We start from the raw sequence: 22,756 nt of genomic DNA, 5'->3' as shown, positions 1-22,756 counted from the left end.
ATTCTCTAATCCCTGCTCTCCTCTCTCTGTCCCCCCCCCCACACACATCCCTTGTGGTGTGGGGGGTTTGAGTTGTCAGCACCTGCCTGGTCGTCGGTCAGCAAACGCTGGACCTGGTTGCGAGTCTCCCGGTCCTGTCCTACATCTATAAAGTTGAACAATGGATTTTGGTGTTTTAAAAACCCACCGACACTGTATGACTATGTTTAGCCTGTGTTCTGCTCCTCTCTCTCACCAACCGTCTCTGGAGGAGGGGATCCCTCTCTGAATTGCTCCTCCCAAGGTTTCTTCCATTATTCTCCTGTTAAGAGTTTTTTGGGAGTTTTTCCTTGTCTTCCTTGAGGGTTTAGGTTGGTTGAGGGGCAGTTCTATGGGCATATGTGAAGCCCTCTGTGACATGCTTGCGTGTAAAAAGGGCTAAACAAATACATTTGGGTTAGGGTTAAGTCACCACCTTACCGCGGTGGAGGGGTTTGCATGTCCTAATGATCCTGGAAGCTATGTTGTCGGGGGCTTTATGCCCCTGGTAGGGTCACCCAAGGCAATCAGGTTCCAGGCGAAGGATCAGACAAAGCGTGGCTCAGAAAACTACCATGAAGAAAACTAACAATGGTTCTCAGTTGCCCCTGCCCGGAAGCGGGTCACCGGGGCCCCCCCCTGGAGCCAGGCCCGGGGGTGGGGCTCGATGGCGAGCGCCTGGTGGCCGGGCCTTTTCCCATGGGGCCTGGTCGGGCACAGCCCGAAGAGACAACGTGGGACCCCCTTCCAGTGGGCTCACCATCCGCAGGAGGGGTCATGGGGGTCGGGTGCAGTGCGAGACGGGCGGCGGCCGAAGGCAGGGGCCTTGGCGGTCCGATCCTCGGCTGCAGAAGCTACCTCTAGGGACGTGGAACGTCACCTCGCTGGCGGGAAAGGAGCCGGAGCTGGTGCGCGAGGTAGAGAAGTTCCGGCTAGATATAGTCGGCCTCGCCTCGACGCACAGCATCGGCTCCGGAACCAGTCTCCTTGAGAGGGGCTGGAATCTCTTCCACTCTGGTGTTGCCCTCGGTGAGAGGCGTCGAGCTGGGGTGGGAATACTTGTTTCCCCTCGGTTAGGCGCCTGTACGTTGGGGTTCACCCCGGTGGACGAGAGGGTAGCCTCCCTCCGCCTTCGGGTGGGGGGACGGGTCCTCACTGTTGTTTGTGCTTATGCACCAAATGGCAGTGCAGAGTACCCACCCTTTTTGGAGTCTCTGGGAGGGGTGCTGGAAAGCGCTCCTCCCGGAGATTCCCTCGTCCTCCTGGGGGACTTCAATGCTCATGTGGGCAATGACAGTGAGACCTGGAGGGGCGTGATTGGGAGGAACGGCCCCCCCAATCTGAACCCGAGCGGTGTTTTGTTGTTGGACTTCTGTGCTAGACACGGCTTGTCCATAACGAACACCATGTTCAAGCATAAGGGTGTCCATATGTGCACTTGGCTCCAGGACACCCGAGGTCTCAGTTCGATGATAGACTTTGTAGTCGTGTCGTCGGATCAGAGGCCGAATGTCTTGGACACTCGGGTGAGGAGAGGGGCGGAGCTGTCAACTGATCACCACCTGGTGGTGACTTGGCTACGATGGTGGGGGAAGACGCCGGTCAGGCGTCTTCCCGGTCGGTGCATGTCGCGGCGGTAACCCTCGGACTCGGTGGTGGACGCCGGAGGTGAGGGAAGCCGTCAAGCTGAAGAAGGAGGCCTATCGGACTTTGTTGGCTGGTAGGACTCCAGAGGCAGCTGATGTGTACCGGCAGGCCAAGCGGAATGCGGCTTTGGCGGTACACATCAGGAGTTCGGCGAGGCCATGGAGAATGACTTCCGAACGGCTTCGAAAAGGTTCTGGACCACCATCCGGCGACTCAGGAGGGGGAAGCAGTGCACTGTCAACGCTGTATATGGTGGGGATGGTGCGCTGCTGACCTCGATGGGGGACGTCCTGGATCGGTGGAAGGAATACTTTGAAGACCTCCTTAATCCCACCAACACGCGTTCCGACGTGGAGGCAGAGTCTGGGGACATTGGGGGGGGCCCTTCTATCTCTGGGGCTGAGGTCGCCGAGGTGGTTGAAAAGCTCCGCGGTGGCAGGGCCCCTGGGGTGGATGAGGTCCGCCCGGAGTTCCTTAAGGCTCTGGATGTTGTAGGGCTGTCTTGGTTGGCACGACTCTGCAACATCGCGTGGACATCAGGGACAGTGCCTCCGGACTGGCATTTACATTTACATTTACATTTAGTCATTTAGCAGACGCTCTTATCCAGAGCGACTTACAGTAAGTACAGGGACATTCCCCCGAGGCAAGTAGGGTGAAGTGCCTTGCCCAAGGACACAACGTCAGTTGGCATGACCGGGAATCGAACTGGCAACCTTCGGATTACTAGCCCGACTCCCTCACCGCTCCGCCAACTGACTCCCACTGGCAGACCGGGGTGGTGGTTCCCCTCTTTAAAAAGGGGGATCGGAGGGTGTGCTCCAACTTTAGGGGGATCACACTCCTCAGCCTCCCTGGGAAAGTCTATTCAGGGGTGCTGGAGAGGAGGGTCCGTCGGATTGTCGAACCTTGGATTCAGGAGGAGCAATGTGGTTTTCGTCCTGGCCGTGGAACTGTGGACCAGCTCTATACCCTCGGCAGGGTTCTGGAGGGTGCATGGGAGTTCGCCCAACCAGTCTACACATGTTTTGTGGATTTGGAAAAGGCGTTCGACCGTGTCCCTCGGGGGCTCATGTGGGGGGTGCTCCGGGAGTACGGGGTACCGGACTCCCTGATCGGGGCTGTTCGGTCCCTGTACGACCGGTGCCAGAGTTTGGTCCGCATTGCCGGTAGTAAGTCGAACTTGTTCCCGGTGAGGGTTGGACTCCGCCAGGGCTGCCCTTTGTCACCGATTCTGTTCATAACTTATATGGACAGAATTTCTAGGCGCAGCCAGGGCGTTGAGGGGGTCCGGTTTGGGGACCTCAGGATCGGGTCGCTGCTTTTTGCAGATGATGTGGTCCTGTTGGCTTCATCGGGCCGTGACCTCCAGCTCTCACTGGAGCGGTTCGCAACCGAATGCGAAGCGGCTGGGATGGGAATCAGCACCTCCAAATCTGAGGCCATGGTTATCGACCGAAAAAAGGTGGAGTGCAATCTCCGGGTCGGGGAGGAGATCTTGTCCCAAGCGGAGGAGTTCAAGTATCTCGGGGTCTTGTTCACGAGTGAGTAAGGATGGAGCGCGAGATCGACAGGCGGATCGGTGCGGCGTCCGCAGTGATGCGGGCTCTGCATCGGTCCGTTGTGGTGAAGAAGGAGCTGAGTCGAAAGGCGAAGCTCTCTATTTACCAGTCGATCTACGTTCCTACCCTCACCTATGGTCACGAACTGTGGGTAGTGACCGAAAGAACGAGATCGCGAATACAAGCGGCCGAAATGAGTTTTCTCCGCAGGGTGTCCGGGCTCTCCCTTAGAGATAGGGTGAGAAGCTCGGTCATCCGGGAGGGGCTCAGAGTAGAACCGCTGCTCCTCCGCGTCGAGAGGGGCCAGTTGAGGTGGCTCGGGCATCTGATAAGGATGCCTCCTGGACGCCTCCCTGGTGAGGTGTTCTGGGCACATCCCACTGGGAAGAGGCCCCGGGGAAGACCCAGGACACGCTGGAGGGACTATGTCTCTCGGCTGGCCTGGGAACGCCTCGGGGTCCCCCAGGAAGAGCTGGTGGAAGTGGCCGGGGAGAGGAAAGTCTGGGCCTCCCTGCTTAGGTTGCTGCCCCCGCGACCCGACCCCCGGACAAGCGGAAGATGATGGATGGATGGACAAATAAATTTGATTTGATGTTGACTGTAAGTTTTTGAGGAAAAGTACTTGTACTATATTTGTAACCAGACAGCCTCTTTTCTGAAATTTTCTAACAATGATTATGTATTTCCAAACTACAAGTATTGAAGTTTTTTCCTAGCAATGGTATATTTGCTGTCCATTTCTATTCCTGATTGCAAGTGACAGTAAAAGATGTGCACTTACACTGGTAGGAACACATTTTGATAGCATATGGACACAGTTTGCGTGTTGATTTTGCAATTTTCCGGGGGGTACTTTTATTAGATTTTGAGGATTTGTCCGGGGGGTACTTTTATTCCGGGGGGTACTTTTATTTGGGTGAAAAGAGTATCTGCCTCTGTAAACTGAAAAACATGGCTGGTAGGGCCTTGCATTGATCCTGAACTGTGGAACTCACTTTCCACTAGGCATCCTTGCTTTAAGAAAATACTTTAAAAGTACCTTTTTAATCTTGTTTTTAATTGTTAATTTGTGACTGTTGTTGTATTATTAGGGTGAAACCTAGGGAGGAAACCTATTGTTTTTGTTAATTTTATTATTATTGTTATTAGGGTTCCTCCGGTAGGAGGGAACCTATTGTTTTTGTTAGTATTCTTCTTCTTATTATTATTTTTTATGTTTTTTTTCTCCTTGTGCCCAATATCTCAAAAGGTCCCTGGTCATAAATGTTGTAATTTGGCACATTCAGTAAGTTTCCATGATGGTATCAATTTGAATCTAGCTTTATTCGGACAATGCTATTTTTTGGGGCAACTGCTATTATCCTAATATATATGGCAGTGAATAAAGTGAATCATTGTCCGAAAGCATGTCATATCCCAGTACGATACGTGGCGCTGTTTTCATTACAACTAGTGGTGATACAGCCATTTCCGCTTGACCTCTTCACCACTACCAACAACATCAAAATTTCAAGGTGAAGCTACGGCCCTCTACATTTCGTGCATGATAACAATAGGAGTACTGCGAATGCAAACGGCGCTATTGGCTAGATTGATAATGGAGAGACGCCGAAGGAACATGGAGAATTAAATTCAGACCACCAATATGTTGTTGCTCTTTGCCACTGTCTCAAGCATGCGCAAAGACGCAGAGTCCAGTTCATAGCCAAATTCACCGTTTTCAAGCATACGATGTCTGAATTATCAACCGACTCGGACCGAGTTATCTCGGGGTGTCGATCGAATCGTAGTCGGACCGCAATTATTCGAACAAAGGTGTTTACAAGAAAGGGATAATTCTATTTCAGTCCAAATAAGCCAGTAATTCGAATCCATGTAATCACAGTGATTGATACTACATGCAAGTGGGTACCCCCACACCAAATATGGGCCACATCAGACCATAGGGGGCGCCACGGCAACTTCCAAAAGTCGGATTTTCAGTGATGGCATTTCCACCCGATTGCTCCAATTCTTCTGAAACTTGGTGTACATGCCTCATTTGTCATGAGGAACAACAAAGCCTCAAGGACCCATCAGGTCCGCCATGATGGATTTTTCTGTACAGCGACATTTTGCAAAAACCTTCAAAATTGATCTCCTCTTATAAAAAAGGTCAAATTGACCTGAAATCTTTTACAGATATGTATCATTGATGTATTTAAAAACGTTACTCAAGATGGTCGAATCAAATACAAAATGGCTGAAAGAGGTGTCTTTATGTAAATGTACACATTGCCTCAATTTGTGTCAATAAATCAAATTTAATTTTGACTGATGGTTTTTCAAACCTAATAGGGTTCAAGATGACATCACTCTGAAGTACCATGAACAATTTCACCTTGGTATGTCAAAATATGATTGAATTAGAGCCGTTTCAACCTTGGCTAAATCTAACAACGCTTACCACAGGAGAAACAGCTTATTTTTGTATACAGTAACTGAACATGACAATATTCAACACTGAGAATAGCTCAATGGGCTGGGATGGTGACCTACAAAGTATAAGGTCGTAGGTTTGAATCCAGCACCAGTCTTTGAGCCCGTCTTAAATTTAAATATCTGTTTAGTTAAACAGGATGACATCGTTCTGAAGTACCATGCGCAATTTGACCTTGATATCAATGTAATGTTGTAATTCAATGCTCAAAAGAGCATTGAATTACAGCTGTAAAATTTTTGGCCGAATCGAACAATCCACGCTACAGGAGAAAGGCTTCCTTTTTTTATACAGTAACTGACCACATATTCTCAGCTTTGAGGGTAGCTCAATTGGTTTTAACAGTGTCCTGCAAAGTGCAATGTCACAGGTTTGAATCCAGGCACAGTCTTTTGGCCTGTCATAATTTTGACTATTTGTTTAGTTAAAACAGGCAGACATCATTCTGAAATACCATGCGCAATTTAATGCAATTTCACCTTGAAATGTCAACCATTTCTTAACCTTGGTCCCAAAGCTGACCAAAACCTAATACTCATATCACGCAGTCGGAGCACAGCTAGATAATCAGCGTCAGCACCCTTGGGTACCCAGCATGCAGTGCGGCATGTCAAAAAACGCAAAGACCTGTGGAAAATAGTTTGGTTACACAGCCGTGCAAGGGATTTCAGTTGTGTTCGTTCCGTTAGATGTTTGTAATGTTATTGTTTGTTAGTTAATATTATCTTGTTGGTCACCCTGATTGTGCATGTTGTGTAGTTTAATGGGACCAGAGAGTCAGCTGCCATACTATCACAAGCTATGCTCTCAAGCAGCTGAACATGAGCTCTGCCTAGCCCAGTTGCCCACATGACTATTGTAGGTTGTGCATTGACTGAGATTCTGGAAATAGATCAACTCAAGAAGAGTTTCAATATCCTATAAAAAGCTAATACTCTACCTTTTCTAGTCATACAATCTCAGCAGTTGGTGTGTAGCAGAGAGGGTAGATGACTGATTCAGCCTATTGTTGTTGGCCAAACATGAAGTAGTTTTGCTCTCTTGTTGTCCAAGTCTTGATCTTCTACAGTGTACATGTTTATAATATTTTGCCATTTTGCGGAGGAACCCGCATCGCTGCTTGCAGCTATATTTGTTATTATTATTATATTAAACCAAATAAGAAATGAACAGCCTACATCATGAGCAGAGGGACACAAACACACAAAAGAGTAAGTCTGACAAAAATACGTATGCGCAGAGTAAGTCTTACATACAACCCACAAATTGAGGACAGGGATAATGTGGGTCTCTGGCAGGATAAGGGTCTGACCAGAGCAGTCGAACAATAGAGACTTGAGTGTTTGAGTTTAATTTCCTAGTAATCCCAGCTCCTCTCTCTCTCCCTCACACACACACAAATCCCATTACAATTCCTTTATTTTATTCATTGGGTCGGCTAAAAGAGGGATGTGTCTGTAATTAAATTCCTGTAAAAGAACAGAGCTCTCCCAGTGGTTAGAGTAGCCGGGCAGTAACCTTAACAACCAGACAGCCCATAGAACAGTCATACAGCCTTAAAAAAACAGGTAGCCCACAGACATGTAGCTAAGCTCTAAAAGTTCATGAGTTAAGATACTGATTCAATCGCCTTGATGAGTCGACCGTTAGAGCAGTCCCCCTGAGGTAGGCTACAACAAGTCTCTCTAGATTGAACTGTAAATTGTGACAAAACAAGCAAAAAATGCCCAAATAAGTTACATAAGTATCACAGCTAGCTTTCACAGACATGTCATGCTGAAAGAAAAACGGCACTCAGACTGAGCTGAAGCTAAACTTCATACATTTGCTTACCACTAGGACTTTCTCAAGTGAGACATTGGATGATTCCTCTCGTATTGGAGCTAGACTAGTGAGATGGTCTCATTCTACTGAAAGAGACTAGCCGCAAACCAATAAAAATAAAATACATTTTTAGGGCATTTTTGATACAATAACAATATATAACTACTAAGCCGGTTTTGATTAGTACAGATTGGACACACAATATTTTGACTACAGTAGTTAGCTAGCTCTAACCTTCGCACAAACAAATAACATGGACGTTGACGATGTTGAGTGTAGCACCACTGGCCATAACGGCCCTGAGATGCCACAACTGGTCTGGAATAACGTTTAGCCTACTGTTATTCAACAGACATCGTCTGAAATATCTTGAGCCAACAAAAACAGCACAATTCACTTAGTTTACATATAATCACGTCGTTTCCTCTTGCAGAATTTACTTTTTTTTCGATGTCAACTCTTTCCGAAGCACGACCAACAATACCGTCCTTGCTTAGCAAGTTGTTGTCCTACCCATCAATACTAGATCCATACACTTTGTTGGGACCTTACCTGCGATACACAGCACGGAGTACACATTACGTGGATTCTTTACTCTTCGAGAAGAATCCAAACTTTTAAATTAGAGACGGGTGGGTTTCTCTCATGAGATTAGCGATACAACGGCCAGCGCCAGCTTTCAACTACTGTCTTTCCTCTTTCTCTTTACGACTGTCCGCCCTCCCACCGCCTCTCCCTCTCCTCCCCCGCCTGTACCACCAAGAATGGCGCTTCTTCCTTCAGGCAGCTGCTAAAACACTTGGAGCTCACAAAAAGGACTAATAGATTAATGACCGACGAATGTAGTGCATACTAGCCAAGGTCTCATCAATCCCAAGTAGCTGGGATCACGACGTTAAAAACAACGACTAGTGGTGGCACCTGACGTAGCATTTTTCCCTCTTTGTCCTCCATGATTTACGTTTTCTTCACGTTACTGCACATATTTTTGTATTTATCACGAGGAAAAATCTGTTTTGAAACCTACATGGGGACAGAAGCTTTAATCAGCAAGTCTGAGTGTCATGATATTTTATGCATTAATAGTTACGTAAGTTTTATGGCATTTAGATAAACGGTCTCCAAGCGTTCTAAAACACATCACGCTCTTTCCTTCACAGTTCTCTAAAACGCATCCTTCCAGACACCTTTTATTGAAATAGGCTACTTATTGATCTGACATAAGTAGGAGAAGGGAATGTCCCCTTTGTAGGGAACTGAACAGGTTGACCCCAACAGAACACGTGCATTACTATCAGTGGCCAACAAAGGCTCTCTTGGTGACACAGATGATAAAGCTGCCCAAGGTGCCTGTCATTTGATGCAACAGTCACACACATTTCTGTCCATACACCCTCCAGTAAACATAATAGTCCTTTCTTGTGTGTTCTCTGAGATCTGGATCTGTGTCACAGATGCAGTGTTTTCCCCCCCAAACAACAAAAGATCAGACGTTATACAAGATCTCAGCATTTATTCACCCATGTGACATGCAAAATAATAAAAGTAAAAAAATACATCTACAAGAAATAAATGAATGGATGTTAACACAAATCAAGTCACATAAATAGAATACTATTTACGTGAATAATCTCCCTTTTGGCTGTCGCCTATCGATATTACAGATATCACTGTATCAATGAGGAATTACCCTGAAACCAAGTTACCAGCTAATTGGTCAGTCACACACAGCTGAAAGAATACATATGTGTTCTTGTCTGAATAACTTATATAACGCAGCCGCTCTCCAGAGTTCCTCTGGGCCGGAACAGACCTCTGGTCAACAGAGCCCCTCTCTCTCATGTTCGTTTTCAGAAGACCAGTTTTTTCTTCATCCCACCTGGTGGAGGACAGACAGACAAAGCTTAAGTACACTTTTAGGGAAGATACATTAAACCTGAATACACATCACAGAGTCTGCTGAAAGTAAGGTGCCATCTTTCAATTGAAATCAAAATATCTGAATAAGTGAAGTAAATGTATGGGAATAGTGAAACAGAAAACATCTGTAAACTAACTAGGGTTTCCTCCCCACACTGGGGAGTTGCCCTCTTGCTATAATATACAGGCTGACCTAAATAGCTCCTTGACCACAGCTTTGAACCTCCTACTTACCGTCCATGCCACACCCTAGACCCTGTGTGTGCGCTCATGTGGGTGCGCATGTGTGTGTTTGTGTAGCAGCTAACACCCCTGTTAATCACTAGATACCATTCCAGCTATATTTGTATGTTCCCTGCTAGCTTGAGTATGTCTGCAGTAGGATTCCACTTCAGCTTATATGAACGATGTTTAGCTAGCATATTGTCTCCAGTTTATGAATTTGTTCATAAAGTAAAACAATGTGAGGTGTTTTTTTTACTCTGCTCCAGGCCGTCTCGCTTCCTCTTCACTCCGATGGTGAGGTTCTCCTTCTCTTTGAGGGCCTCAGCGGATGAGTTGGGTCGGGGGAGCTGGTGGCCAGGAGTGGGGCCTGGCCGGTTACTGAAGTACCTCATCTTTAATGCCTGAGGAGGGGGGGAGGAGAGAGAAAAAATATTTATAAAATCTGAAAAAATGAAGGAAAAAGGAGATCTGCAGTGTAATTGCACTCTTTTAGATGTGGCTGTGATCATGTGCTGTGTATGTGGATGCTACCTGGGTGGCTGTGATGCGTGTGGAGGGGTTGAAGGTAAACAGCCCCTGCAGTAGCTCCAGGAGGTCGTCTCCTGCTGCACTGAAGATGTGCTCCAGAGGAGTACCAGGAAACAGCTTGAAAGACACAAAGTCTGGCAAACTGCTCATTCCCTGTACACACACGTTGTCACATTGTCATGGCTTTGTATGTCTCCCACACATATTTCTCTTTCTATGATAGAGGGAATCATATCAATCATGCTACACACACACACACACACACACACACTCACACACTCACAGGCCAGCTGTCCTCTGTGGGAGTTCCCAAAGCCTCAAAGATCTTGGTCAGCTGGTCCAGATCTGAATCTCCAGCGAGGAATGGTAACTAGGAGACAAAGAGAGAGACAATGAGACAGGCCGAACAAATTTGAACGAGAGAGAAAGGGCACAAAGTAATTAGGGGTAAGACAGCATTGTTCCACAGACAGAAAGTGATCTCTGAAGCTTCAAGTTTGTGTCTGTGTGTACCCGTAGAAGCAGCTCTGCCAAGATACAGCCCACTGCCCACATGTCAACACCCACTCCATACATTCTGGCTCCAAACAAGAGCTCCGGAGAACGATACCACCTGAGGGAGAGCAAGAAACGTGGAGAAAAACACAGAAAGAGAGAAAGGGAGGAAAAGTAAGTCAAGGAGGATGAGAAGAATTGGTGCAGTAAGAGAGCAGCAGCATCCGTCCTGGTTATACAGTGGTAGAATATCCTCCCTTCAACTACCTTCCCATGAGGTCTGAAGAGTCTGATCAAATCAATAGATCTATAAGCACTATACGCAGCAATATAAAACGTGATTTACTTCTCGTGTTATATTCAAAATGTACCCATTTGTTGTATGCTGTTTTCAAGATGATGTTGCACGGTTTCATGTAACACAGACCATTCCTTGACACCAATCACTGTAATAGTGTTAGAACTATGCACTTCAAGTTATTGAAGTCTATACATAGGCTGCTATACGCTGCTTTGGATAAAAGAGTCCGCTATAAATTCACATATTTACATTTTACATTTAGTCATTTAGCAGACGCTCTTATCCAGAGCGACTTACAGTAAGTACAGGGACATTCCCCCCGAGGCAAGTAGGGTGAAGTGCCTTGCCCAAGGACACAACATCATTTGGCATGGCCGGGAATCGAACTGGCAACCTTCAGATTACTAGCCCGACTCCCTCACCGCTCAACCACCTGACTCCCCACATATAAAACAGACAGATATATAAACAAATGTCCTCCCTTCCCACTGATATACATTTTGGCTAGAAAGGTAAACAACAGCTTTACCGAGAGAGACCACCAACACTGGCTCGACGTGATGTGCTTTTTGTCTTCAGTTGGACCATTTCATTATCGTACACGTGTGCCTTGTTTGTGACCCCACTACTAAGGCCACCAAACGCTCCCCCAACTCACATATTTCTGTATTTCACACACGTTTTCTTTTGTTTCATTTGCCATTTATCTTCACAATTTGTTGGAAAACCAGACTTATTATGGACAGGTTGTGAACAAGGAGCTCGATGACATGTGCATAAGTAAATGCAGAAGATGCAGTACATGCGGAGACAACTTTTCACGTACATAGTGTTCATAAATATCAGACAAACTTTACATACATTTAGTTCTTCATTTTTCTATGTACAGTCAGGTCCATAAATATTTGGACATTGACACAATTTTCATCATTTTGGCTCTGTATACCACCACAATGGATTTGAAATTAAACAATCAAGATGTGCTTTAAGTGCAGACTTTCAGCTTTAATTTCATGGTATTTACATCCAAATCAGGTGAACGGTGTAGGAATTACAACACATTTTATATGTGCCCCCCCCCCCTTTTTAAGGGACCAAAAATAATTGGACAAACTAACAATCAAATCTAATTGTCACTTTTAATACTTGGTTGCAAATCCTTTGCAGTCAATGACAGCCTGAAGTCTGGAACCCATAGACATCACCAGACGCTGGGTTTCGTCCCTGGTGATGCTCTGCCAGGCCTCTACTGCAACTGTCTTCAGTTCCTGCTTGTTCTTGGGGCATTTTCCCTTCAGTTTTGTCTTTAGCAAGTGAAATGCATGCTCAATTGGATTTAGGTCAGGTGATTGACTTGGCCATTGCAGAACATTCCACTTTTTTGCCTTAAAAAACTCTTTGGTTGCTTTCGCAGTATGCTTCGGGTCATTGTCCACCTGCACTGTGAAGCGCCGTCCTATGAGTTCTGAAGCATTTGGCTGAATCTGAGCAGATAATATTGCCCGAAAAACTTCAGAATTCATCCTACTGCTTTTGTCAGCAGTCACATCATCGATAAATACAAGGGAACCAGTTCCATTGGCAGCCATACATGCCCACGCCATAACACTACCTCCACCATGCTTCACTGATGAGGTGGTATGCTTTGGATCATGAGCAGTTCCTTCCCTTCTCCATACTCTTCTCTTCCCATCATTCTGGTACAAGTTGATCTTGGTCTCATCTGTCCATAGGATGTTGTTCCAAAACTGTACAGGCTCTAATCTGGTCTTCCTGTTTTTGAGACTCACCAATGGTTTACATCTTGTGGTGAACCCTCTGTACTTACTCTGGTGAAGTGTTCTCTTAATTGTTGACTTTGACACAGATACGCCTACCTCCTGGAGAGTGTTCTTGATATGGCCAACTGTTGTGAAGGGGTTTTTCTTCACCAGGGAAAGAATTCTTCTGTCATCCACCACAGTTGTTTTCCGTGGTCTTCCGGGTCTTTTGGTGTTGCTGAGCTCACCAGTGCGTTCTTTCTTTTTAAGAATGTACCAAACAGTTGATTTGGCCACACCTAATGTTTTTGCTATCTCTCTGATAGGTTTGTTTTGATTTTTCAGCCTAACGATGGCTTGCTTCACTGATGGTGACAGCTCTTTGGACTTCATGTTGAGAGTTGACAGCAACAGATTCCAAACACAAATACCATACTTGAAATGAACTCTAGACCTTTTATCTGCTCCTTGTCAATGACATAACGAACTCCCTTTATGAGGGAATAACATACACCTGGCCATGGAACAGCTGAGCAGCCAATTGTCCGATTACTTTTGGTCCCTTAAAAAGGGGGGGGGGGGGGGGCACATATCAAATGTGTTGTAATTCCTACACCGTTCACCTGATTTGGATGTAAATACCCTGAAATTAAAGCTGAAAGTCTGCACTTAAAGCACATCTTGATTGTTTAATTTCAAATCCATTGTGGTGGTATACAGAGCCAAAATGATGAAAATTGTGTCAATGTCCAAATATTTATGGACCTGACTGTATGCTATATTTTACATATACATTTACACAGTTTGATACATTTAGCCCCTGGTGACTACCTGCTATTGTAGCCAATGTGAAAGCAGCACGTACCTGGTGACTACCTGATGAGTGTAGACGCGGTTAGGACTGCCGAAGGCTTTAGCCAGGCCAAAGTCAGCCAGCTTCAGGACCCCATTCTCATCCAACAACAGGTTATTAGGTTTCAGATCCTGTTAACAGACAGGGTGGTTAGGCACACAGATACTGCATGGCACACTACATCTCGCCCTAAAACTTGACACAACAAACAACTGGCTGTCCTGAGAGAGAGCGTGTGTGTCTCACTCTGTGCAGAACCCAATGGTGGTGCATGTATTCCAAGCCCTGTAAGGTCATGAGGATGTAAGCCTTGATGTTGGCAGGAGTCAGGACCAGGCTGGTGTCCTTGATTATCACCTGGAGGGGGCAGAGGAGGAGCAGAGACAGGAGCCATGAACACATAGAACCTAGACTAGATGTGGTCAGAGAACCAAGTCAAGGCCTGCCTCCATAGATATATTTCACCCAAGTAATCTAATAGAGATCATATTACAGATTCAAGTGGTAATCATTTCTCTACTCACCATACTTAGCCTTGTTCTGAGGGGAAAGAGATAAGACCCTTGTAATGACCCAGCATCAAGTCTCTTTCCCATTCCATTTAGTCCTCCTCGTCTTCAAATCCAACCCTTTTCTCCCCTCTACCCCCATATGTGCCCTGGCAGAGTGTGTGCATACAGATGGGTGTCTCACCTCCAGATCTGTCTCCATGTAATCAAACACTAGACTGATGTTGGATTTATGCCCAAAGGCATCCAGGAGCTTGGAGGAAAAAAACAATTACACAACATTATTTAAAGGATTGATGACAAGGCATACCAATATCTTCTTCAGGAGGGGGAGGGAGAGGAGGTACGTACCCCAATAATGTTAGAATGGCTCAACTCCTGCAACAGCTTGATCTCCCTGAGGGCAGTTCTGTTGATGCCTGATAGATAAATGCATTTAATAACAAGCATTACTCATAGCAGATAACTTCCATATTTGGTCAAAATCACATCTATAACTTTAACCCCTCACCATCTTTGGCTTCTGTTCTGTGTCCAACCTTGATCTGTTACCAGCAGACACAGAATCGTGAAGTTATAATAGTGTGTAATGGTTAGAAAGAGAGTAATAGTCAATCTCGGCTTACCTTTTTGATGGCGACTATAGTGTTAGTGGTCTTATCCCTGGCTTTGTACACTGTGGCAAACTAAGAAGGAGGAACATGAGTAGAAAATCATATTTAACCTCAAGCTGCTATGTAACCAACATTAGTGCTTTCCGCTAGTTAACTTGCGATAACATAAATAACGTGCTTTAATCATAATTATACCATGATCTGGGTGAATACTCGATTCTGATTGGCTGGGTGTACATTATCCGGTGATATACGGACACCTACTATGTAATTGCAGCAAAACTGTCTTTTCACTGTTCTGAATTATTGCGCTGGCTACATAGTATATGAGCCTGTACAAAGTGTCTGAAATAAGTAACCATAACAACAGGGACGCAGTCAAAGCCTCCATTTACAATTTTGAAAGACTTTAAAGATCCTGTACAGTGGAATTAAAAACGAGTTTCAAGTTCACCACACCACAGAATAATGTGTTATTAGTAGTGGTGGGCCGTTAACTGCGTTAACACGCTGCGACTCTTATCGGCGATTAAAAAAAATATCGCCGTTAATCTATTCTCAAAGTTGGGTTGGGAGGTGGGTCTATACTACGCAAGCTATGATGACTTTCACCTTGATATTTTAGCGCGGATGTATACCTAGCCGAATTGCACTGTAGGGGCGAGAACGAGTCTTCGAACCTGTGTATGACCTTGTGTATGAAATTATCACATCAAACGTGACGTGCTAACATGGATGCAGCTATGAAGCCGCCTGGTTTGCTTCAGGGAAAATGTATTTTTAAGAAGCTTCCCAATGGAAACCTCGACAAGACTAAAGTTGTTTGAACCTTGTGCTATGCGGAATTAGTTTACTGTAGGAGTTCATTCTTCCAGTCTCAAATACCACCTAAACGCAAAGCATCCCTTAGCTAATGCGGAAGATGCCGGGCCAAGCACTGATGGAGCGCAGGGGAAGAGTCGTCGTCAAACTACGATGTGCAACCGAGGCAAGCCCGTCAGCCCGTCAGCCCAGCTTTATCAGCCAAACTAACTAATCTAATAAACAGTTAATAAACACAAATACATCTTATTGAACATAATTTATTTTCATCACCAATTATCATTGTAGAACAGCTTTCTCAAGCAGTTTGTGATGCATTTTGGAAACAGGAGATGAGCTCCTGGTCTAATGCGCCACCTGGCTTGAGAAACCCGTTCTCAAAGACTTACTTTTAGTCATTATTTGGGTAGCACACATATTCTGAATGCCTTCGGAGGAATTCAAATGAGCCATTTTAAACTAGATTAATCTAGATTAACGCCAAGATTACAGTGAGATTAATCTAGATTAAAAAAAATTAATCTATTCCCACTACTAGTTATTAACTACCCATCCAAATTCGAATGAAAAAAAAACAGCCAAGTATGTTAAATTAGGCTTTGAAATCGTAAGAAAATCTCTTCTCTGTTCGAGACTGGGGGGGCTTGCCGCCTGAAGGAGCTGAAGCTCAGCCCCTCGCTGCCTACCTAAGACCCAGATAATGGACGCTACGTCAAGCCGAACAAAACGGTATAGAATTAGAATGTATTTGTTCAATGAGTGAAACATACAGATGCATATAAATGAAATGTTCCCCTGAGCTGTAACACAGGAGTACAAATTGACACCAGAGACAGCAGACAGTGAGCTCTCCAACTACTTCTAGCATACTAGCTACCATTTCACCAAAATACCATAATTCTATACCGAGTAGCCTAATATCAAGTTAGCGGTTTGCACTAACTCATAGCAGAGATACCTCTGGAAAAGTTATCTAGTATAATTATAACAAGCACACAGAACTGAGAGAAGAACTGCTGGCGGCGGTGGATGGTCCAGGTGCGACCTAGGATGAACGGCCGGGGGGGGGGGGGGGGGGGGGGGGGGCGATGCTCGGTACGGCTGAGCGCTGCAAGAGAAGCAGTGTGTTGGTGAACCCCGTCTGTCTCTGGTCCATGTTAAAACTGTCCGCCATGAAATGGTCAGTGCAGAGGCGGCTGTTGGAGTTTATCCGAAGCTTTCCATGAGCGTGGCTCTTCACAAAATCTATCCACCTATTTTTCCTTTCATTTTCAATAGGGAACTTAACCCTTGTGTTATCTTCGGGTCATTCTGACCCATCAGTCATTGTGACCCACCGTCGTATTGCGACAACTTTACCGCATTCAAAAACAAAGTTAAGCATTTTCTTTTAACCGTTGGGCTGTCTCAGACCCCCCACATTGCGAATGTTAAAAGAAAATTATTTTTATTTGTTTTTGTATTGGGTAAAATTGGGTAAACACAACAATGGTTCGTTATGAACCTTTGGGTCATGTGACCCGAAGGCAGCACGAGGATTAAATGGCGTTGCAGCGCAGCTGAAGTTCTTGCATCAGGGAAGATGCAGTTGCGGGTGGTGGGAGACATTCTGATGCTAGCTAGCTTGCTGATGTCAGCTACAATAACAGCACCAATAAGGTAGCTGCTTTTTGTCAACATGGATGGATATGTTTGGCAAATAGAGGATGGGACCTTGCACGTAACAGAAATTCGGCCCCTGACAGTGTTTTGCATGTGATACACCGCGGCTGCAAAAGTGTGTGTGAGACAGGCAGATGTTCATGTTTTTCTGCAGGACTGTGTTGCACAGACTTATGTCGTTGTTGTAATTGTGCCAACACAAAAGAAACTGAGGAACTGGAAGATAACTGTCCTGACACTGACAGTGAGGACTGAGTTTCCTTAATCTGTTATTCCTTATTCTGTTTTGTACAGTTTTATATATCATATTTTTCATAACGATTGTTTTTATGGTTGATCAGTGTTTTCATTTGTGGAAGAATGAATGTTACAACAACGACATAAGTCTGCCCCCCCCCCCCCCCCCAGGTTAATGTAATAGCCTAGTTTAATAACTAATGTAATATGGCACATATTTTTGTACTATTTCCCCTAAAGCAATAAGGTTAGGCTACTTAGAGACCTTCCACTCATAAAGTATGTTCTAAATGGCATAAATGCTGCCAATTATTAATTGACGTTGATCAGTAGCCTATAGCCTATCGGTTAAGGTACTCGAAAGCATGTACACTGTCTGCTTCATTTGAGCTTGATAGGCTAAGCATTCTGTAGCAAATAACAATAAACCCACTATTATTAATTAAAACTACTTCTGCATAGTAATGCACCGAAAATACAAATGTAAGCAAAGGCAGCAATCGCTATCGAATCAACAGACGTGCAATTTAGCTAGCAGGGGAATAATAAAAACAACGAAGATCACCAGTTAACTTAATTTAAATTAGCAAGAACTATAGACTAATACAATACAGGCTTAAATTAACTAACAAGTTAGCTATACGACTTCTCAAAGACGCACAATCTCAACTGCGGTGTGAAGCGCGTATCCGTGCTATTCTCCGACATGCACTCTAACAATCACATAGACGTCCTAAAATTTTGTACAGCCCTATTTCTGATTAGCCTGGCTCTGCCCTCCTACGTACTTCCGCTCAATTTTATTTTTGCTTCTGTACATAGGTCTGGCCATGAGGTACGCAAGTCAGATTTTTCAGGTTGATTTTCTACCGGCGAACAGAGGGAGTGGCTGAGAACGATGACGTTGATGTCGTGCACTAGTTTGTGTTGTAGTTCCGTAATGGCGGCGGAGAAAGATGCGAGCAAAGCCATTCGGTCCGTTGTGGCAATGCTGCCGAATATCCAACAGCTAAAGCCGGAGCAAGAACAAGTTTTTCTGAGTTTTGTTGGTGGCCATGATGTTGTGGCCCTCCTCCCCACGGGATTCGGGAACAGTTTGATTTTCCAGCTACGGCAGCTAGCTCTGTTACAGTAGTGGTGAAGGAATTGGCTAAGGCGAACGCTAGCGATTGGTTATGGCAGATCAGAGTGGCTCTGGGCAGATCGAATAGTTTAAAACTTCAACAGAGTACCCGCCTACAAGGAAGTCAACGCTTGTCAATGGAGCGAGGCCAGACTCTCTGTAGAAATGCAATGTACAAGAGTCTGGTTAGGACCAGGCTAATTTCCAATACCATGGTGGCAGAAATTTAGTCGTGGCGGGCCGCCACGGCAAAATAAACATAGAGGAAACACTGTAGCGTGCCAGGTCCAGTCCTCTATTTGACAACCATATCCATCCATGTTGACAAAAAGCAACTACCTTATTAGTGTTGAACGATCACGTGTTGAACCGTGCCACCAAAATCCTATAACACTCTGAAGAAACTAGTTCTGCATAAAACATAGACGCATCGACAATCAACTGGAATTTCAGCAACAAACTTTTTTTTGGTAGCTTAGCACGACTCGTTCTTTTTTATGAGCTAAAGATTGTGTAAATGCCAGACTGTGGAGCGGGTTGAAACGATAACAGGGTTCACCTTACGGCCTATCTGTAAAGTCGGACATTCCAGCTTCTCGTGGTTTGCTGCGTTGACGTCAGTCATGGCCGATCAAGCGCTGTTTGCTTACTTTACTTTATTTATAATTAAACGTAGTCTTTCCGTTAGTGAAGAGGCTGACTAAAACCCTTGACGCGCATGATACCGTTCAATAAAGCCCACAAACTTGCTAAAAAATTAGTAAACACACGTCTTTGCAGAGCTTTTTTTCTCAGGGGAAAAGGCCCGCGGAGAAGGAGAGAATCGGGTCATCTTTCAGAATAAAACGTCTTTCAGACTCTGATAATCAATTAAAAGGAAATAATGTTATTAATTCTTTTTTGTGCGGCCCGGTACGAAATGACCCACGGACCGGTGGGCACCGGTTGGGGAACGCTGCTCTAAAGACCCGGCAATTCAATCAATTTCCCGGCACATTTGCAATGTAATGCAATGCAGATGTGCACACCGCTCCCTACCGAACAAGATGGGTAGCTCGGTCAGCAGGGAGCTGAAGAAGAGCGGCTACTTACGTCAGCATTCTGCTGCGCCGCTCAGAATGCTTTTTCGTTCATTTTGCATTTCTGCAAATGCATTTGAATTTGAATTGTGGTCACGATTTTACAGCCACGTTCTTAAAATGCAAATGCATTTCTGGAAATGCATTTGAATTTGAATTGTGGTCACGATTTTGGAGCCACGTTCTTAAAATGAAAATGCATTTCTGGAAATGCATTTGAATTTGAATTGTGGTCACGATTTTGCAGCCACGTTCTTGAAAATGAAAATGCATTTCTGGAAATGCATTTGAATTTTCAAATTTTACATTTCAAATTGAATTTTGGTATCTATTTGCTGGGGCATGTTTTGAAAATTAAATCTCAAATGTCTATTTCTTTATCATTTTAATTAAGTGAAAGATTGAGCACTCTTGAAGAAGAAAATTAAAATGCAAATAGGATGATTGATTACTAATTTCATTTATGAGTCAAATAATGCAGCCACATTCTTAAAATGCAAATGCTTTTCTGGAAATGCATTTGAATTTTGGTAACGATTTGCTTCCATAATTAGAACCCGTGCAGTTGCTCTTGAGAAAATGCGCTCGGCTACACAGCCGGCAGTTCTCGAATCGATCTCACGGTACTTTGATGGGTACGTCACAGTGACCTGGCCTCGGCGCCGTCTCAAGTCGGACAAAAAGTCTAAGCAGAATTGACTGTTTCAAGTCAGCCGCCTGCAGCCGGCTGCAGCGCTGTATGAAGTCAGTCCATGTCGAACGCAACTAAAGACATGGCTCGATAGCTGGCTAGTCTTGTTGTTAAACATACTGTCAAATTATAATTACTGTTTGGAGAATATGTAAACTTTGATGCGGTCATCTCACATCCATTTGCTATTCAACTCGCTCCACAGGCTGCGGCCGTACAGTAGCCTAGTACTAGTAGCTATATGGCCGATACTTTGTTCGTGAAAATCTTGATATTGATTTTGGGACAGTGACATGGCTGGTTAGCTAGCAAATCTTCTTGTCAAACATACTGTAAAATTTGTCAACCGTACACAATGTTATTGCCTTTGAATCTTGCTAGCATAACGTAAGCTAGCTTTCGGGCTAATAATAGCTCAGCCAAAGGAAAGCCGGTGTTGGTTCTATGAGCTGAGCGGACTAGAAATATCAGAGTTGGCTAGGGTTCAAAAACGTTAGATTTCTATTGCAAAACGCATGAAAACAAAGTAATTTTTGCAAAAAATGTTTTGGCAAGTGACCATGTTATAAGTACGGGATAATGCCCGACCATGCCTGCATATCCCTTACATACTTGCTAACCCCACGCTAGCTGGATATTTAAGGGCTTTTCAGACCACTATGTATTCAAGCTCTAGACTTTATTGGCATCTGCTAGTTAGGCTAGATGGCTTGGTACAGCTAGCTCAGATCTGTGTATAGAGCTTTGCTTGTACAGACAGTTAGCAAACTCATTCTGTGCGAGCTTGTTAACTTATGCTACAGTAATTACTAATTAGACTAACTCCTTTTATTGTACATAGCATCGCTCAGTTGCACCCTGGTCGCGATATAAGAGACACAAGTTTCTCCCTACCTGACCCTCTCCCAGAAAATCTAGTTTTTCATAACGTTTGGCTCGTGACTTGACATCCAGCGCCATGGTAGTCAACTGTTAAATAGTTTCAGACGTCCGATTTTGTTTAAGGCCAATAAATATTTCCGGTTCAAAGTTCAAAGTACGATTGTCGACCAACACCGTCACCTGCTGGTCAATACCTTTCAGTACAGTTTACATCATTACAGGTATAACATGGTAGTTACGAGCACGTATTCTGATGTGTTGACAAAAGAAAGGTTGGTATGGATTAAGAAATGTATAGATTCAGCAAGGAGTGCTCCAAGAAATATTCGTTGTCTAGAAACCTACAATAATAGGGGTCAAGTTGAAGCAAACATCCTGTTAGTTTTCAGCTACACACTGTATTGTCTTATACATTAATGTCAGATATATCTGAGTCTGAGCAGAAGTTTGACAGCTATCGCCTGGGAGTTGTCACCCTTTGTATGGAAGCCTTGGTGCATCAGTGAACACATCTCTACTGGTACACACACAGACACACAGACACAGACTCACACACACAAGCTTACACACAAGCTTTCATGTTTATGTAAAGTTTGACAAGATTGTGTGAAGGATCCTGCCCTATTAGGCAGCGCCCCACCCCTCACCCCCAAAACGTCCCACTCCATCACCCACACACAGACTCACATGCATACACACATGCAGATAAACTTATCCTGACACTTTGGTCTGGTGGCACAGTCAGGGAACAATGCTGACCCATGCTTATATGAATACGTTTGAATTAGCTCATAGTTATTCAATTTAATCAAATCGATTCTATCAAATTTGATATAATCCTATTTGTAAAAAAGACTCCTTTTGAAACAAAAGATAGTAAGCCCACCACTTTATTTTCTCATTAGTTATTATCTTTTCTCATTAGTTATTATTTATGCATGAATAAACATGCCAGAGGCAAGGCATAGAATAGGTTTTCCTCTTGGCTAACTCTGGTGCATTTACAGCAATGTTTTTAAGGTGCACTGTCAAATAAACCAATAAATACATAAGAATGAAGCCATATGGCTGTTTATCAATCTCACAGGAAGTGGGTGTTGTTCTAACAGGACGTATAACGCCACCACTTCCTGCTACAGGGTGAGCGACCTCTGTCAGGACGCCAGGTTGTACAGTAAACAGGCCATACATGTGTGTGTGTGGTTTTTACAGTCAGTGCACCTGCATATGTGTCTTCCCTTCAACTACAGTCATTGTGCAGATGACAGGACAGTTACCTTTTTGTTGGACAGACAGACAGGCAAGCAGGCAGGCAGGCAGGCAGGCCTTTTTTTGTGAACTTGTGATGCAGTGATCAAAGTCCCAGCCTGTTATTTCCTAAAATGTTATTTCCATCATTCACACTTATAAACTGTCCTCTGTGGGCCTCCACCCACCAAGGACAAGGCTGAGGGTGTTCTCATTCAAGTACACTTAGTTTCTGTATGCTTTAGTTCTCAGACACACACACACACACTCACTGACC

General features: G+C 44.6%; 2 protein-coding genes across 6 annotated transcripts in view; both read right to left on the bottom strand.

Moving 5' to 3' along the window:
* serinc5 (serine incorporator 5) overlaps positions 1-8,220 on the bottom strand; it is a 39,146-nt gene extending 30,926 nt beyond the window's left edge. Inside the window, exon 1 of one of the 2 annotated variants that reach the window (XM_067227574.1) lies at positions 8,083-8,220. In XM_067227574.1, the coding sequence (XP_067083675.1) occupies positions 8,083-8,109 (27 nt within the window). In that variant the 5' untranslated portion in view covers positions 8,110-8,220. The remainder of the gene's footprint in view (positions 1-8,082) is intronic. The other variant, XM_067227573.1, reaches the window with a different exon arrangement.
* An 809-nt stretch (positions 8,221-9,029) lies between these two features.
* On the bottom strand, positions 9,030-21,348 carry cdk7 (cyclin-dependent kinase 7). 4 transcript variants are annotated; one of them, XM_067228215.1, is made up of 12 exons: positions 21,244-21,348; positions 14,748-14,807; positions 14,633-14,666; positions 14,473-14,540; positions 14,306-14,374; positions 13,859-13,969; positions 13,625-13,743; positions 10,717-10,816; positions 10,487-10,573; positions 10,207-10,356; positions 9,932-10,076; positions 9,030-9,409 (listed from the first exon to the last, which is right to left on the bottom strand). In XM_067228215.1, the coding sequence occupies exons 1-12, from the start codon at positions 21,307-21,309 to the stop codon at positions 9,381-9,383; spliced, it is 1,038 nt and encodes a 345-aa protein (XP_067084316.1). In that variant the 5' UTR covers positions 21,310-21,348; the 3' UTR covers positions 9,030-9,380. The 4 variants fall into 4 exon arrangements, with proteins under 4 accessions (XP_067084316.1, XP_067084317.1, XP_067084318.1 ...); XM_067228216.1 differs by having other exon boundaries at positions 10,207-10,320; XM_067228217.1 differs by lacking the exon at positions 21,244-21,348 and adding an exon at positions 14,931-15,432.
* Between the last annotated feature and the right edge of the window lie 1,408 nt (positions 21,349-22,756).

This window comes from Osmerus mordax, chromosome 24, assembly GCF_038355195.1.
Source record: "Osmerus mordax isolate fOsmMor3 chromosome 24, fOsmMor3.pri, whole genome shotgun sequence".
In the NCBI taxonomy this organism is placed as follows: domain Eukaryota; kingdom Metazoa; phylum Chordata; class Actinopteri; order Osmeriformes; family Osmeridae; genus Osmerus; species Osmerus mordax.
The sequence above is the reverse complement of the archived record's forward strand: the minus strand, read 5'-3'. Positions and strand labels throughout refer to the sequence as shown.